This window comes from Epargyreus clarus, unplaced genomic scaffold (genome assembly GCF_041222505.1).
Source record: "Epargyreus clarus isolate Ecla_fem2 unplaced genomic scaffold, WU_Ecla_fem_2.2 ptg000022l, whole genome shotgun sequence".
Taxonomy (NCBI): domain Eukaryota; kingdom Metazoa; phylum Arthropoda; class Insecta; order Lepidoptera; family Hesperiidae; genus Epargyreus; species Epargyreus clarus.
Genome location: NW_027332229.1, coordinates 1,451,613 through 1,469,733, shown reverse-complemented (window position 1 = coordinate 1,469,733; position 18,121 = coordinate 1,451,613). Strand labels below are relative to the sequence as shown.

At 33.7% G+C, this 18,121-nt stretch overlaps 1 protein-coding gene across 3 annotated transcripts in view; it reads left to right on the top strand.

Annotated features, from left to right (window-relative positions):
• The window catches only part of neur (E3 ubiquitin-protein ligase neur), a 59,796-nt gene that overhangs the window by 18,881 nt on the left and 22,794 nt on the right, over positions 1–18,121 (top strand). Inside the window, exon 1 of one of the 3 annotated variants that reach the window (XM_073085051.1) lies at positions 4,228–4,565. The exons of 1 other annotated variant lie outside the window; for it this stretch is intronic. In XM_073085051.1, coding sequence (XP_072941152.1) covers positions 4,352–4,565 — 214 coding nt within the window. In that variant the 5' untranslated portion in view covers positions 4,228–4,351. Of the gene's footprint in view, positions 1–4,227; positions 4,566–5,085; positions 5,219–18,121 lie in introns of those variants that run through there. One more of the 3 variants, XM_073085052.1, reaches the window with a different exon arrangement.

Here is an 18,121-nt window from a genome sequence, read left to right as displayed (position 1 = left end):
AATGTAAATTCAGACCTTACCTTAATTCATGATCACATATTAGACACTCTGTTTACATCGTTATCCAACGAAATATATTGAGCGCCGACTTCAGAAATAGGTACTAAACCAACATATATTTGAAATATTTTTTACTTTGTAGTGACATAGAAGTCGGTTGTATTTTGTGTTAAAAAAAATTAAAGTATTGAAGAAGCAAACGAGCATGCCTGATAGTAAGTAACGTGCATGGACATCTATAAACAATCTCAGATAAGGTTAGAGGTCGGCCACAGATGCGATTCTACCGAAATTTAACAAATATTGCCTAGAAGATTGACACATTTCGAACTTTTAAGGCAAACTATTGTTAAAGTTTATGATTAAAGGGAAACAAACGAAAATCGACTTTTGATTTTTTTTTAATTCAATTTTTGTACACGAAATAGTTTTTTTTTTTTTTTATAATATAAGAGTAGCAGACGAGCATGCAGTCCACCTGATGGTAAGTGGCTACTGCCGCCCATGGACATCTGTAATCAACCCCAGATAGGATTACATATTCCTACCTGAGGTCGGCCACAGATGCGCCGCTACCCCTGAGGACTAAGCTGGAACGCCTCGGAAAAGTCTGTCTCCCTTACCACACCCTTCAAACCGGAACACAGCAGCGCCTAACACTGCTGTTATTAGGTAGAAATAGGTGTGGCGGTGGTGCCGCCGGAGTCGAACCACAAAGGGTTCTACCACCTTTAATAGTTATCAATAGCACATTATAAAAATACAGTACAAAATACTTCATATAAGACATTATCTATTTTCAATCCTCGTTAAGTAAATTGACATAGATTGATTATTGAAAACGGGCGAATTAATAACAGACGATAATCGTAAATGTGTCCCCACCTTAACACATTGAACTTTCCAAACGGTACAATTATTATAGAAAAAATTCTAACTACACATGCTCATAATTGCTACTTGTACGCGCAGCCTTAGATAAAGGTCAATGTATGAGATGATTCTTTTTAAACCCTAACAAATGAGATATAAGGGTGTTTTTACAGGGGTGTAAATGTTGCAGTAACTGTAAAGGATTTTTTGCTAAGAAATGTTTGATAACAGCTGATATATAATGTTTTAACTTTTGAAGAACGTAGTATGCGTTTTAGCGGTCATTGTTCTGTCAGCGTAGGGTTCTAGGTTCGATACCTGGTTAGGTTAAATGTTTCAGGTTTGGGTCTGGGTGTTTGGGTATTTCTGTGTGTTGTAGTGTTGAATTAGGAATCGGATATCTTTGTGTGTTTTATAATTAAGGTATGAGCATGCAGTCCATCTGATGGTAAGTGGCTACTGCCGCCCATGGATATCTGTAATTAACCCGAGATAAAATTAGATTTCTACCTGAGGTCGGCTACAGATGCGTCGCTACCCCTGAGACCAAAGGTACACCTCGGTAAAGTTCTCCTTACCACACCCTTCAAACAAGAACACAGAAGGGCTTAACACTGCTGTTACAACAGAAATAGTTGTGGCGGTGGTGCCGCCGGAGTCGAACCACAAAGTGTTCTACCACCTTCAAATCATTATTGCATATTATTACATACATGTATATATAGGTATAGTCCGCGCCAAACTGCAAGTCCGCTCTGAAGTTGTCGCGAGCAGGTGTAGTCATACAATTTGCTATGGCGACGCCTTTCATTTCTATATTCAGAGCGGACAAGCAGTTTTACGCGGACTATAGTTGTCTTCTCTGGCCATATGAACCCAGCGACCCCTTAACTATACTAATTAACTGCTCTAATTAACCCTTTTCTCCAATTAAGCACATCCTGCGCTACACAGATTAAAGTTAAATCATTATTTATTATATCCTTTATGTCTCATCTGCCTTTAAAGAAAGAAAATTTACACCTTTTTAAAGAGTTTTATTTAAGTTATAGCACAGATACGCCGCTACCCTCAAGGACTAAGCTGGAACCACTCTGATAAGTATGTCTCCCTTACCACATCCCATCAAATTGGAACACAGCAGCGCTTAACACTGCTGTTATAACAGAAATAGGTGTGGCGTTAATGCCGCCCGAACACAGGATTCTACCTTTAAGACTATAATATTTTAATTATTATCTAAGCCAAATGAGAATAGAATATAGTGTTTTAACTTTTAATTATTATTATTTGGTGCCGAAAGAGCATAAGGTCGTTGAACCCGCTAATCATGACAGCTGTCAAACTCGAGTGTGACGGTTTTTGTGTGCGCACGCGCAGACTCCGGCAAGGTGCGCGACGCATCTGTCAGCGCAATGTGCTTCGTGGTTCATTGTTTCGTGTAATTATGGTTTATTTTTAATTATTTGCGACTAGTGGACCTATATAGGTATGTGCACACATACTTATATGTTATGTGTATGTGTGCTGTGTATAAGGGTGGAATTTATATTGAGTAAGGTCCCAATAGGCAGTGATAGCCTAGTGGTTAAGAAACTCGGCCTCTCGTTAAGGGGTCCGAGGTTCAAATCCCAGGCTTGTCTGATTTTTCAAAGTTATGTGCGTATTAGAAATTAATTATCACTTGCTAAACTGTGAAGAAAAACATCGCGAGAAAACTTCCTGAGATTTATTAAAAAAAAATCTCGAAGGTATATGAATTGTGAAGTTTACCAATACGCACTTGGCCAGCGCAGTGGACTATGACGTGATCCTTCTCACTCTGAGAGGAAACCCGTGCCCAGCAGTGGGACAGTGATGGGTTGATGATGAAGATCTCAATAAAATTCCTACGGCAAATCCATTAATGTCCCACTGTTGGGCATGGGTCTCTTCTCTGAGTAAAGGGTTTAGGCAGCTGTCTTTCTCCGTTTAAGCTATTGATAATTAATTTTTAATGCGCACATAACTTAGAGGTGCATAGGACTTGAACCTTGGAGCCGTATCGCTGAGTTTCTTAACCACTAGGCTATCACTGCTTATTTATTACTGCTGCTCTCCTCCAAAGCTGGTGATGCATTGGCGACTCCTCTGGTGTTGCAAATGTCCATAGGCGACGGTGACTGCTTTCCATCAGGTCTGCCTCATCGTTTAGGTACACATGTAAAAAAAATATGTAATAACAAAAATAATATTTTTTTCAAAACATTTTGTCGTCGGCTAGAAAAAAATTTTTTTTTTTTTTTTTAATCGACACTAAGCTTTTCAAAGGAGACCATATTTTGCTGCAAGTACTCTACATATAATGTTACCTATGTCCTGGTCAAAATACCAACTTAAGATGAAGGTGGTAGAACCTCTGTGGTTCGACTCCGGCGGCACCACCGCCACACCTATTTCTGTTATAACAGCAGTGTTAGGCGCTGCTGTGTTCCGGTTTGAAGGGTGTGGTAATGGAGATACTTATCCGAAGCTTTCTAATTTAGAACTCAGGAATAATAACTAATAACACATCTGTTGCTAAGCTCAGGTAGGAATCTAATCTTATCGGCGATTGATAACAGATCTCCATGGGCAGTAGCCAATAAAATGTGAACTTTATTAGTCTTTTGTTTGTTCTTTGTACAAAAGCTAATGTTGAAGATGGTTGAAACATATACACACCACTAGTCATATTTCCAAATTCCAAAATTTATAATTTATGATTTTTTGATATAACACATCTTTAAAATTTATAATTTTAAAAGATGTGATCTTTAAAATTTATAATTTTAAAAGATGTGTGTTATGGAGTTTCTTTCGCCGCTTCTTCTCCATAACGAAACACCTTGTGAAGTGGTGGTAGTTGTATTGACATTCAAAAAGTGCTCTATAAAGAACTTATTTTGAATTAAAAAAAATGATTTGATTTGATTTCAGTACATAAAAAAATGTATGGCGCAAAAATATGTCTATATCAAGTCAACTCAAACTTACTGCATATTGAGTGTCAGAACCAAATTAAGGTACTATAAAATTTAAATAAGTGTAATCCCAAGTTCAGAGCGTTTCCTTCCGCTCCTGAAACAATGGTAGCTGAACAACTGTCCCTTTCACACGACGAACAATAGAACGAGACAGCTGCGCGTAGGGGATGCAATGCGCACGCAGCTCGCGCCACATTCCAAAACGCCTTTTGTTTAAAACAAACGTTATTTGAATTTACACTGTATTGTTCGATACGTTAGCTCGAAATTCGGATGGAGGGGATCAACAATAATGGCCGCCGTGCTAAGGCCTTGGTGAGCTACGCTCGCAGCACCACTCCGCCGGTAGGGCCCGTCGCGTGCGGACGTCTATCGCGTCGTATACAGTGAAAATCGTGTGTTATATCGCGTGTGTTCAACCGATATGAATTAAAATTGTTTTTGTAATAACGTGTTAATTAAATTCGTTACAAATGATGGGTGTTAGCAATTGTATGAGCGTGCGGCAGGCGAGGGGCCCCTGCCACTGTCCTGCGTGCCCGCGGTCCTCAGGCCACGGGGCTCCTATGCCTCCTCAGACCCTGGTACTGCCCCCGATGGCGTTGGAGCCAGAAACGACCCCAGTGAAGGATAAGAAGGGGTCCAAAATGAAGGTCTTGAAGAAAATCAAGAAGAAAATTGGATTAGGTAAGTCATTTGTATGCGGAGTTCATAAAACATATACATAACAAAAACATACTATTATTTATTATTTATATATTACATAAAACGAAAATATAACCGAATACATTATGCTACAAAAAATATATTCGGTTAGACTAAGCAAATACTACGAATATTATAAAGTCCTTATCTAATAAATTAGGGGTGTGGGAATCGTTATAACGGATTGTAACGGTTTCTGTTAAAATTGTTGCATTTACATATTTTCGTTGTTATATTTATCATGCTATATTTTTATTTTGTCGCATTTTTTTTTCCAAATATGTCAGCTATGTTTGTGTCAGCTTAAGAAATATTTAGTAAAATTCGTTTCACGTTATACAATTTAATAAAATATTTAAATACAACTTATAAGTGAAAGACTAACTTAATTCATAGACTTTTTGTCTATATATTACTTTATTTTCCTACCTTCATTTTAGTAATGTTATGTTATATTATAAAACAGTAATGTCGGTAGTTCAATAAATTTTAGACTGCATTCAAAAATCGAATTGTTTTACTTATGAAATGAATAGTGAAGTTTGAAAATGTTATAATTAGTTTGTTTAGTGTAAATTGGATATTATTTAGTGATTTCGTAATAATGGATATAGAATGGACAGTTCGCATCTTGGGTGAGTGTATGTCGCTTATATTGTCCAAAATCATAGTTATACGGTGGTAGAACTGTGTGGTTAGACTATTTATTTATTTATTAAAATCACCAACGATTATTACATTTGCCACCATAAGTGAAGAACTAGGAATACAGTTACAATAAATGCATATTCACTTATAGGTGATTATCAAAGACTCCTTGTAAGCATACAAAAAAAAGTAAAACGTAATTATATGATTAAAAAAAATACAGTTTGTATTTATACTCTAATTAATTAATTAATTAATTAATGTATGAATTTACGAATATATATTTTAAATCTATGAAAGACTAATCTACCGTCTTAAGCATTTTTAAGACTTAAAAACTAAAAGGACTTTTTAGACAAAAAAGCACCGTCAAATATTTTTGTATGTAGCTCATATTATGTACAGTAGTGTAGCGCTTCTGTTCTAGTTAAGGATATGGTAAGACACTACGAAGCGTTTTAAATTAGTCCTCAGGTGCAGCAAGGCATAGGGATAACTTTAGGTAGTGCTCTAATCCTATCTGGGGTTGACTGTAGATTTACATGAGTAGATACGACTTACCATCTCACAGATAGACTGCATTTTTATTATGAAACACTTGATTAGGAAAATGTATTATTTCTATCTAAGGATCTATTCCACAAGTAGCATACATTAAATACTAATGTAGAATGCCTTACGTCATGCCATGCCCTTTAACAGAAATTCACCTAACTACCTAAAGATGATTAGGGATTAAAATAAATGTTAGACACTTGTCATTGCCTTCCGTGGAAAGCAATTATAATTAGTTAATTACTTAAATATTTAAATTGAAAATAGTTTCCTTAATTGGACACTTAATCTGCATTATTATGACTCGAGGATTAAGAACGAAACAATTCTTAATTTGTAAATGTTAGCTTCAGCTATAATGAGCTCAAAAGAAACTTTTAAATAATAAATACATGAAAAAATATGACAGAATACTAAAGTGATACTATTGTAGAACATTCTCGAAATTTACACTAAACAGCTGTTTTAAGCTCTGTTCTGATCTGAAGCTCTGGTTATGTTACCAGCATTACAAACTGACAGGAGAGCTTTCATATTTGAATCCACATTTTATTTTGTTTATGCCACTGCTGGGTATTTGTGTCTGTCCACGGTTGGGGATTCCTAAAACATAATTCACTACGCTATTTCAATGTAAATTGATGAAGACTTAAGATTTTATTAGTCAACATATACATTATACATCGTTACAAATTCTGTTCAAAGTCTGTTTGGGGAACAGAGTTTCATTTGCAAACATTTTCAGACAAATTTTGCTTATGTATGTCATTTTAAAGCAAACTATTACAATTAGGTTATGTTATATACTGGTTTTAATTAAGAATTGTCGGTACTTGAGCCAGGGGAATCGCAATTAAGAGGAATTAGGCAAGGTGCAGGCGACAGATGTTTCTGAAGAAAAAACAAAATGGCTTTACGAAGCAGATGGCACGTGCTTAGTTTAAGTGAACCCTCTTCACTATGACTTTAGAATTGTTAGGATATTTTCTTTAACAAATTACGAGTATATATTAGTAATCACGTTAGTTTTAGGGCTTACTTCATAGTGTGTCCTCAAATAAGCTAGGTACTTTATGATAATGTATCGAGGAAACGTAATGTTTTGAGTTTAAAATCTTTCTTTCTTTCCCAAACATTCAAATAGAATTAACGATAAACCATTTCTAAGGAATTTTAATTGTCAAACAATCCAAAAATAATGTCTCAAACTTCACTCAGTATCTTCAACGAAAAACTTGTAAAGAATATTGTCAATCGTTATAATAACCGTTGTCGGAGAAACTGCTAGTCGTGTTGACAACGAAACTGCTAGAAATTGACCTACTGTCATCTGTATCATGATGTAAATTAAGATTTAAGTTAATTTTGATTTTTTATTGTAATAACGAATCGTTTTTGAGACCATATCCGTTAATAGCTCAATAACTGTTTCCAACTAAGTTATCAGTTACTAAAACGTTATAAATTATTTATTGTAAAAACTGTTATTATCAACTAAATACCTAATTTTAGGGGAAACTATAAGTTTAGGGATTTTTTTATCGTCTATCATTGTTTAAAACTCGTTTCGTGGTATCCGTTGCAGATAAGCTTTGTTTTTACCTAATTATTATTTATTCATAAGAGTATTTGAAAACGTTATCTAATGTTCATATTTATCAAATATGAAAATTAAATTTTGTTTTGTTTTATAGATAAAAACGAACTATCAAAATAAATAAAAGTAAGACCATTTATCACCAAATAATAATTAATTATTATTTTATTGTATCATCTTAACATTTCGAAAAAAGAACACTTACGGTCTCATTCATAAAAAGTTATAGCACACTTATAACGTTGCTATAGTACGATTGTCAAAAAGTGTTATTCATAAACGTATTTTAGGCACTAAACCGTTCTATAAGCCTTCTATAACTTATAGAGGCCAGAACCCTACTATAACAGTGCTATAAGACAAAGATGGCGGACTCTCATCAGCTGATTAGTGATTACTAACCTAATTTGACAATATGTTTTGAATAAATTTTAAATGGCAATGTCCGTTTTGTATATAAACTTGAAATAATTTATTTAAATATCCGATAAATAACATTATTATATCACTATTTCAAATTACAATGCAAAGGACAATGCCCATGAAAGTATGGACCGCCGTCCAGAGTTGCATCAAAACGAAACTTGTTGTGGACGATATATAATTAACCAAATACTACCACCAATAATTATTTTTTAGATCAGCACCCGGGTTCTGAAGTTATTTACCAAAATGTTACATAACCTTAAAATCGAAAATATCCGACGATAGATTGATGGTCGGTTTTAACTGATAGTAGGTACCTATAATGTAGTTCGATTAACATATTCCATTTACTTTTAAAGGTAGTAGGTAAAAAAACCTAAAATAATCCTAAAAACCTAAAATAATGAATTCCGAGTATAAAATACCGCCATATTAATTTTTCAGATCAACAATCAACATTTCGTCTTATTTTACCTTAAATGGAACTCTCTTGTTCAAAGAAACTATTCTGATCTACAAACTATGTAAAAAAATAAAAAAATAATTTTAATATTACTTTAATTTTGATGCATGAGAAAAATCATTAATCAAAACACTAATAGATCTTATTGAATTCCGAGTACACAATTCCGCCATTTTAATTTTTAAGAACAACAATCAACATTTCGTCTTATTTTATCTTAAATGGAATCCCCTGTTCAAAGAAACTATTCTGATCGACAAATTATGCAAAAAAATCAAAAAATAATTTTAATATTACTTTCAATTTGACGCATGAGAAAAATCAGTACCAAGAATGGGCATTCTCCTTTAACAAACCTTAGATATTATTAATAATCTAGAAACCGTCCACTTCGAAGAACATTGCACCAAAGAGTGATCCGTTTTCTTTAAACGACGAAGACTTTCGGAAGCGTTATCGCTTTAATAAATCGACAGTAAATTTTATAATTGATCTCGTACGTAATGATCGTCGTAAATTAGATCGCAGAGATCCTGGTACACCTTCTGAAATACAATGTTTACTGTCATAAGATATTGCGAATGTTTACAGAACGAAACTTAACAAAACATTTATATCCAACCAATTTTCACTCCTTTATCTTTTAACAACTTTTGCTTAATAACCTATTTTAACAAATAAAATATTTTTAAATTCGCGGTATTTACAAATACAATGACACTGACATGTTATTTGGTTTTATTGACAACGCATTGACAAGAATGTCAAGACAGAATATTTTTTTAGTACGAAATAATCTCATTTAATGGTGTTTATCTATGGATATTTGTCAATTTGTTCGCCGAACTTCACTATAATGGCAACATTTTCATTTATAGTTGACTTTAGCGACACATTAGTTATAGGAGGTTTATGGAACGTTTATGAATAAGCAATTTTATAGAACGTTTTATAAGCTTATCGAACACTTTAACTAATGAGTGCTTAAAACCTTCTATAAGCATTTTTTATGAATAAGACCGTTAATATTTAAAGAAATTACTGGAGAATTAGGCGTAGAATTTGGCTCTTAATTTCTTATGACAATGCGAATTACAATTAATCCCGCCAGATGTGCCCGCGTAAAAATGGACGACGGAAGTAGTAGGTGAGGAACAGATGTTTCAATTTCAAAATGGCGACCGGAACAAGCGTATTGGGGTGATATTCAAGAATAGGGAGATCTTGTGTTGATTGTATTTTTTTATTCGCTTAGTTTTAAATTAGGAGAGGAAATACTTCTTTTCGACTAATTTTGAGATTTTTTAAGATATGAAAGTACCAGGGGAGCAGAGATGTACCTATACAAAACATTCTTTATATGAACTGTATATGATAAAAACTCAAAGTTCTCTTTATGGATATTCTGTTCCCAAATTATTTTATGTCAATTCTTTGTTTATCAACTATGTATACGATATTTTCATCCGCTTATGAAATAGAAAGATAGACAGATGTGATTTTATATTTCGACAAAATCTTAATTCACAAGCTGCTGTATAACATGAGAACATCTGCAAATTTACGAAAACTTAATTAAAGCAGCCATTTTTATGTGGGTCATCATAACTATTGATTCCATTTGTAAATTGAAGCTACATTACTTGTTATCTGTCGCCTTTAGTTCTAAGTTTAGTCTATCGATTGTAGTATTAATAGAATTACGAGTATTATTGCTACCTTAGTAGAATAAACTTATATAAAAGACTTTTCTGGGTCTATTACGAAATTTTAACGAAAATTTAATTTGTGAAATATTAAAATCTACTTTTTTGTTGCAACTTTAAGTGTTAAATAAGTAACAATACAATTATTTATGTTGTATTTTTAAGGAAAAGGGGAGTAAAGTTCCTTTAATATTTTTGAATATTATGATAACTTAGATACATTATATTTCATATACCTTTTTTATTTTTATTTAAAACTAATGGGTACAACCTTATTAAAATTCAAATATGACCGATGGTGTCCTACACCTGGTCTGTTTATGTGGACCACTTCTATTTTATGTACACCTGGTATAATTAGAGGTAACACCTTGCTTTTTGATTGGATTTCATTTAATAGGAATAAAATTGTAATTTTGATTAGCAGTTTCGTAAGTATCACGGAAATCTGCAAAGAACCTGAATTGATACTGGACATTTCTTCATATTTCATAATTCCCTAGTACTTTTTTATTTGTTTTTCGAATATTATGGACAATAGTTGAATGTTGGTGTGTGCTGTTATAGTCCGCGTCAAACTCCTAGTCCGCTCTGAAGTTATGCGAGCAAGTTTAGTCAATTGCTATGGAGACGCGACTCATTTCTACATTCAGAGCGGACTAGCAGTTTTACGCGGACTAACCAACTGGAATTGTGGAATAATAAGCATATTATGAAGACAATTAAAAAATCTGAAAGCGACCCAAAACAAAGGCGTTTAGGCAGAAACAATACACGAAACAATGGTATAACATCTGGTACGCAGATTTAGTTGCACAGATGTTCTGGATTACCTAAGTGTTTATGGCCCCCTGTATTTTGCTTCGGTCTTGTTTCTTTGTTTCGTCTTTATTAGTGGCTTTAGGTACTATTGTCACACCACAACCACTAGGTACTACGACTATGTGAACTATTTAGTACGTGTGGCATTCTACTTTAGTCTTTTGCGTTATTGTTTAGTTTATTTAGTGATTACAGACATAGTTACTATAACAACAGAACATTAATTGACTATGATTCGGGTATTGGTGACGAGCTAGTTTAGTCTAGATTTTTTGATAAGTAACACTGTTGTAATACTGCATATGTTATAGTCCGCGCCAAACTGCTAGTCCGCTCTGAAGTTGTTGAATACGAGTAGTCATACAACTTGCTATGGCGACGCGATTCATTTCTATATTCAGAGCGGACTAGCCATTTAACGCGGACTATACCTTCTAACGTGCCTAAAGAAGATTTTAAATTTTATATATTAGCTCACGATTGACGAATCACGATTAGGTCTTCACGAAGCTCGATTTAAACAATACGCTTCCTGTGTACATCGTGGTCTTAAAAACGTGAGCTGCAGTGGCCTACGAGGTTGGTTGATGTATGTTAGTTTAAAGTTAGACAAATATGATGGTTTGTGTATCATTAACAGTGATATGCCAGTGTAAGTTAGACTAGGTTTTTGAGTACCAATATCAGACAAGCACCTACAATTTTTAAGTTATGTGCGTATTAGAAATTTCCTGACTCATCATCATCAACCCATTACTGTCTCACTGCTGGGCACGGGTCTCCACTCAGAATGAGAAGGATTAGGCCATAGTCCACCGCAGGCCAAGTGCGTATTGGTAGACTTCGCATACCTTTGAGATTTTTTTTTATAAATCTCAGGTATGCAGGTTTCCTCACGATGTTTTCTTTCACCGTTTGGCAAGTGATAATTCATTTCTAATACACACATAACTTTGAAAAATCAGAGGTGCGTGCCTGGGATTTGAACCTCGGGCCCCTCGATCGAGAGGCCGAGTTTCTTAACCACTAGGCTATCACTGCTTATTTCTAACTCATTTTCTAAGAATTATTGTTAGGGAACTTGCGTAAAGTCTATTAATCCACACTTGCCAGCATGTAGTAAGTTAGCAATAACTGTTTGATTTTTTTTTTTCTAGTTAAGAAATTTTATATCCTATCCTATATAAATCTTCTATACAAGAACCTTTGTATTTCGTAGCGTAGAAAATATGATTCCTTTAAAAACTATCCGTGTGTGAAGTTTTGAACCATGAAATAGGGGTCCAAAACCTTTTAAGCGTTCAAATATCCTGCACACCGAGTCACAGACCTTTGCAGGAGACTATCGTTTTTGCCTTAATTTTTTTTCTAAAGTCATGGACCTTTAGAAACTGCATAAGAAACGCGGTGTGTTCGTGTATTGAGGTTTTCTCTAAGAACTTGAGTGTATCGATTTTTTGTCAAGTATCATGGACCTCGGGAAGGTCGTTTGAAAAAACAAGACCAGCTGTTTCGAGCCTGTTGTGAGATGAAACGGTTTTAAGCAGCTGACGATAATAATAAATGGAAGAATAAGTTTTGTACCTTGTGGTAGGTTTTGTAGGTAAAATATAGTGCGTAGGTATGAGGTACGGATTGGCGCGAACAGCGACCATAGACAATTTATTGTTTTTAAATCAATAATAAGTACAAAAGTAAATTGTCTATTATTATGAAAGTAATTTACAAGACTGTAAAATTTATTTAAAGTTGTAAGATTTTTAATAAATATTCTTGCTGCTAAATTAACAAAGAAAATATGTTTTATTTTATAAATCTTTGTATTTAATTTTGTTACATTATTTTTTATAATAAATTTAATTTATGACAAATACTAAAATAGTTTATTAAATTGTCGATGAGGTTATAAACAAAAAAAAATTGGTTTTTAAATAATTATGAGAAATTAATTTCATATATCGTTATAACCCAAAAAATAGTAAAAATGCCTATTTTTATACCTAAATACTTTTTAAAAATATATAAGTGACAACCCTTATACAGGGCCTTGGTCAAAGAATTTACAAAAGATATTTTTTACAAAATGAATGGACATGGACCCCGTTGAAAACAGCTGTTGATCTAAAAGCATGTGCAAGGGAGATGGCCGATGTTATCTTAGGTATGTGCGAGCGAGACAGCAACACAACATGTGTTTGTATTACATATGAAGGTGTATGCTCATTTTAATACATAAAGTTAAGTATATGTCGTCTACATTTGAAGATGTATTATAAATAGTTTTCTAGTACGTACATTTTCTATTTATTTAAATAAAACTAAACACTTAAAACTTCAAGAATGTTGAATTATTACTTTTGGACCATTTGTCCTCACAAATCCAAAAATATATTTTTTGAAATATATATGTCATTAATTTCATAATCGTTAATTAAAAGCAATTAAAACGCCTTCTGCAAATAAAACAATTAGGTATTTTATTAATAATTTAAGATAAAGAGCCTGGTCATGTAATAAATAATTCTACCAGGAATACATAACCATTCAATAGTTCAATAGTAATTTACAACTGCTCAGCTGTTCGGCTCAACACCTTTCGCCAAATGCATACACCTGTCCCTTTCTCGCAATACCATTTACTCTCCCGTCCTTGTCTAGCGTGCCATTTGAAACGGCAGCTGCGTACTTACTACTGAATACAGATATATGTTCGATCTCGTCTCTCGTATCACGTTAGATAGAGAGAGGTGAGGCAGATGTGTAGATTATATTGATATGGATTAAGGAAAAAATTACACCTTTTGCGTGTTAGGACGGAGGCCTTATCAGGAAAAAATGGAAGTTCTTCTACAGTAATATTCTTACAAATATATTTTTATTTTAAAATAAGAACATACATTCTACGTATTACGTTAATAAAAACAAAAAATAAATATGAGAAAATTGCGAAACAGTAGTCACTTCCGAATTAAAGAGAAAAATCAAACAAAGGACGTTCTAAATTCAAACAATCAAAACACGAAACTTTATTGGGAACCGTTTAGATCTGCTGTTCATAAACAAATAGCGATTTACATCTTATTACTATACACAAAGATTCAAAATCACATGCACGGATTTAAATGATAGTGTACATTACACGCCATAGTACATCACGCATTCGAATAAGGAATTTCATAGCTTGTTAAAGTGAAGACAGTCCATAAAGCTGCGTATTCAATGACCGTCTTTCGTTGTACAAAATGATTTCTGTTTTCAGAAGCATAAACATAAACATAATAAGGAAATTATCATAATACTTTCCGAAAAATTAAAATTTACATTTCATTGATAAATGGTAATTTTAGTTGTAAATTGACTTAAAATAATAAAACATAGATAAAGAGCTCGTAAAATTAAAGCTATTCATGCCATTGGCAAAAGAAATTTCTTTTACAATTCAATTGTTTTAAACAAAGACGTTTTCGTCCCAATCAGGTAGATAAGTTAATGAATGGTAAGCTTTAGACCGAATCTAAGCTAATGATCGTGAGAATCGAGCGTGGAATGTTTTCGGCCGTTCGAAATTTGAAATGTGTTCGAAATCCAATGTTGGCTGTTACAAAATTTGGTTCAAATTGTGGAAGAAATCTCTGTAGGAAATGTTTTATCTGAATATTGTATCGTTAAATAGATTTCTAACGTAAGATTTACTATTTGTTATGTAATATTATTCAAATAGAAACTAAATTCATCTTCCCAAGCGTTTACGAGCCAGTTTAAACATAAACTTTACCCAGAAGAGATTTTGCTATACTGCGCATACTTGAACGTATTGGTAACTGCACGATTAAAGTTAGAGAAAAAAATGCGACAATCATTTCTATTTAGGTGTAAGTAGGTTCCGTCGATGTCGTAGGGCTGCTAGGGAGTTTTTTCTTAAATCAGAACTGCAAGATTGTAAATAAAACTGAAGTAAAACCACTAATCCGCTCTGAATATAGAAATGAATCGCGTCGCCATAGCAAATTGTATGACTAACACCTACTCGCAACAACTTCAGGGCGGACTAGCAGACTATAATCTTAACTTAACAGCTTGATATCCAGAACACACCGAAATGTAGGATTCAAGATTATTTATTTCAAAATGGATCGCGTTTTTCCGAACCAATTAATTTCGCCACATATATGTATAAACATTAACTTAAAGATTTATTTACTTTGTTCATACACCATCTTTCCCATGCTTTCAAACCACAATAATATTTTTATTAATCGTTACGAAACCGTATATTAATGGGTAATAAATTTTAACTATAACTATTACAACGCACGGACAAGCATAATAACTTATTATTATGTATACAGTATAGATAGAGGTACCAGGGCGGCATGAAGGTGTGAGAGCGGGGTCGTAAGGTCGTGGGATGCTCCTAGTTTGTACGCAACCTGTGTTGCCGCTTTCCGGGCTTTGTGTTGCCGTTTGCGTAAGCTTTTAGGGGAAAATTGTCGTGTTTTGCATGGTAAGGCCTAATTTTACAGGTTTAATTGCAATTAAAAATTGTTGGCGATCTGCGTTATACAGCGGTCTACATATCGGTCTGACACGCGGGTTCAGGTTCGATTCCGGCCAGACAGATATCTAAATGATGAATTTAGATTTCTATCCTGAGTCTGGATATTAATGTTTTCGTCTTTGTGTGCATCAAAGGCATACACAACAAGAAAAATCCTGCAAGTGCAAAAAACCTTATTGACTATTTTTAAAGTAAAATAATTGAAATTAACTTTCCAAAAACAATCGTATTATTTGATTGGCGTGGATTTATTTATGTAGTTCTAATGTCAAAATAGGCTTTTAGTTAACAAACTCCGAACATAAATATAATTTTCCATAAAATATTACTTTTTTTTTTGTAAAATTGTATACCTACTATAAAATTGGTTGGTACATAGGTACATATACATAGTGTACCAACCAATTTTATCTTACATCACCGCGAATTACCTCCGTAATTTAAAGAAATTACACTGAACAATTTTTCTAACGTCAAAAAAGTACTCCACATACTCTACTATTACCGTGCCCCACTTCAGTGTGATGTACTATCACAATTATCTCTACGCACAGTCCCACCTCCGTTCTATCAAAAGGTAGATAAATGTTATCTTGGTTCCCACGACGAAAAAACCTAATTAATGCGCTCGTTCTATCTTTAAGTTGAGGCGATGTTGTGCGATGCTAGTGACATCTATAATCTTGAACTAATACAGGAATCGTTTATTGTATTTAAACAGAGAAACAAAGTAAACACGACACAACACAAAATTTAATTTAGGTAGAAGATTATAATATCTTATATTTGTCATGAATTAACATAGAATTGTGCGGTAATAATGCATTTTTCTCGTGAAAAACTAGTATTCATTTCGTGGTTGTCTAGTGGTTGGTACGAGATGGCGCCACATGCAACATGAATCACGCTATTAAAGATTTCTAAAATGTAGACTAAACTATGATTGGACTTCAGAAATTTATAAATTTCGAAAAAAAAAATACCAACGTAGCATGAAAAATTCTCAATAGTCGTCTCGGAAGTCTGTAAGCTGAAAATAAAAGTTTCGAATAAGTTCAAATAAACTAAGTGCAAATCTGCAAGCTAAAATAAGTTTTAATAAAAATAATGTATAAAGCTTTCTATCGTCACATATCTTTAGTGTCATAAAAGTTTTATTTGCATACTATTACATTATTAGCACAATAAGAGGACTAAGTCTGTAACCCCTGATTATTTATCCATTCTAAGTCAATAAATTATTATATTATATTCTAATTATGCTAGTTTTTCGTCGACGATGAGACTGTACGAGCCAGTGTTAATAACTTAAGTGATGAATGAGTTACGCCGTAATCGGTTTAATTCGAGTCACGATGCGCATCTACCGGAGATCTGGGTTGGTCGTGACTAGTGACAGAAAGTTTTGCTTTTTATGACGTTTTGTACGTGGCTGTCGGTGACAACACTAGTTGGTACAGTCCGCGCCAAGCTATCGGATATACTAGATCGGGATCTACTTACGTTATTAATAATCAGTCCATCTTTTGCTTACCTAAGACCGATATATGACAGATTACCTGCGCCAAACTGCTAGTCCGCTCTGAAGTTGTTGCGAGCAGGTAGTCATACAATTTGCTATGGCGACGCGTTCATTTCTATATTCAGAGCGGACTAGCAGTTTTACGCGGACTATACAGCACTACTTGAGGTGATCCTTAGTTTTAGACTTTAGAGCACAATACTAGTTGAGACGTTTCGACGTAGTGTTAAATGTAGCAGGTGATATTAAATGATAATTCATTCGATTGTTTTCGTAAATATAATTAGAGAATTGTTATAAAAATTAAAACCATGCCTGTTTAAAAATATAGCTCATGTTACTCTCAATATTTAGACGATATATCGACACCTCATATGTTAATCCGTCAAGCCGTTTGGGCTCACGTGACAAAGAATGAGACATACTTACAAATAACATTACCTTCCGCAGTAAAGTAAAAAGAAAGGTAGAAAATGTAGTTTGTCATTAACTAAATTAACAATTTTGAGATCCTATAAGTTCCAGATTGTTATAACTAGGTATTATGTAATAATTTTGACAGTAGCACACACTGCATTATAAAGTGTTCCAGCTTAGTTTTAAGTATCATATTGAGTATGAACTTTAAATGTTCTACATAAAGTTAAGGTAAAAACAGAATATCAGGGATTCCAACTTAGTCAATCACATTATATCTGTATCAAGTTGATCGGCTTAAATTGCTTACAATAAGATCAAAATTAAATTTATGAAGACGCAATCTTGTATGTGCTTACGAATGGAATCTCATGCTGTAAACTTAAAAGGTAAAAAAGGAACATGTAAAACCTCAAAGATAAACATTAATCGCTTAAGATAATTAAAAATAACTTTTAAGAGCAACATTACGTTTACGTTCTCACACGGTGAGAAAAAACGATTCTAATTAGTATGCTTTTATCATTTACCTGCGTGCCCGGATATTTTCCCACAAAACTTTCGATGTGGCTCTTTTTACAACACTTTTCGGAAATGATAAACAGATGTTTATGGCAACCCTTTTGAAATTTTCGAATTTCGAACAATTGCGTGGGAATACAATTGTCAATGACTATTGGCAAAGTTATGTAGAACGCTAGATAAACAGAAATAACCCTTATGTACAAGTAATAAGAGGGATAATTGAAGTTTTCGAGTGTCAAAGTAAGTTGGCTGAATCTGTTACAAGATGTGAATTCTAATTTCAATTGTTGCGAGCGGCC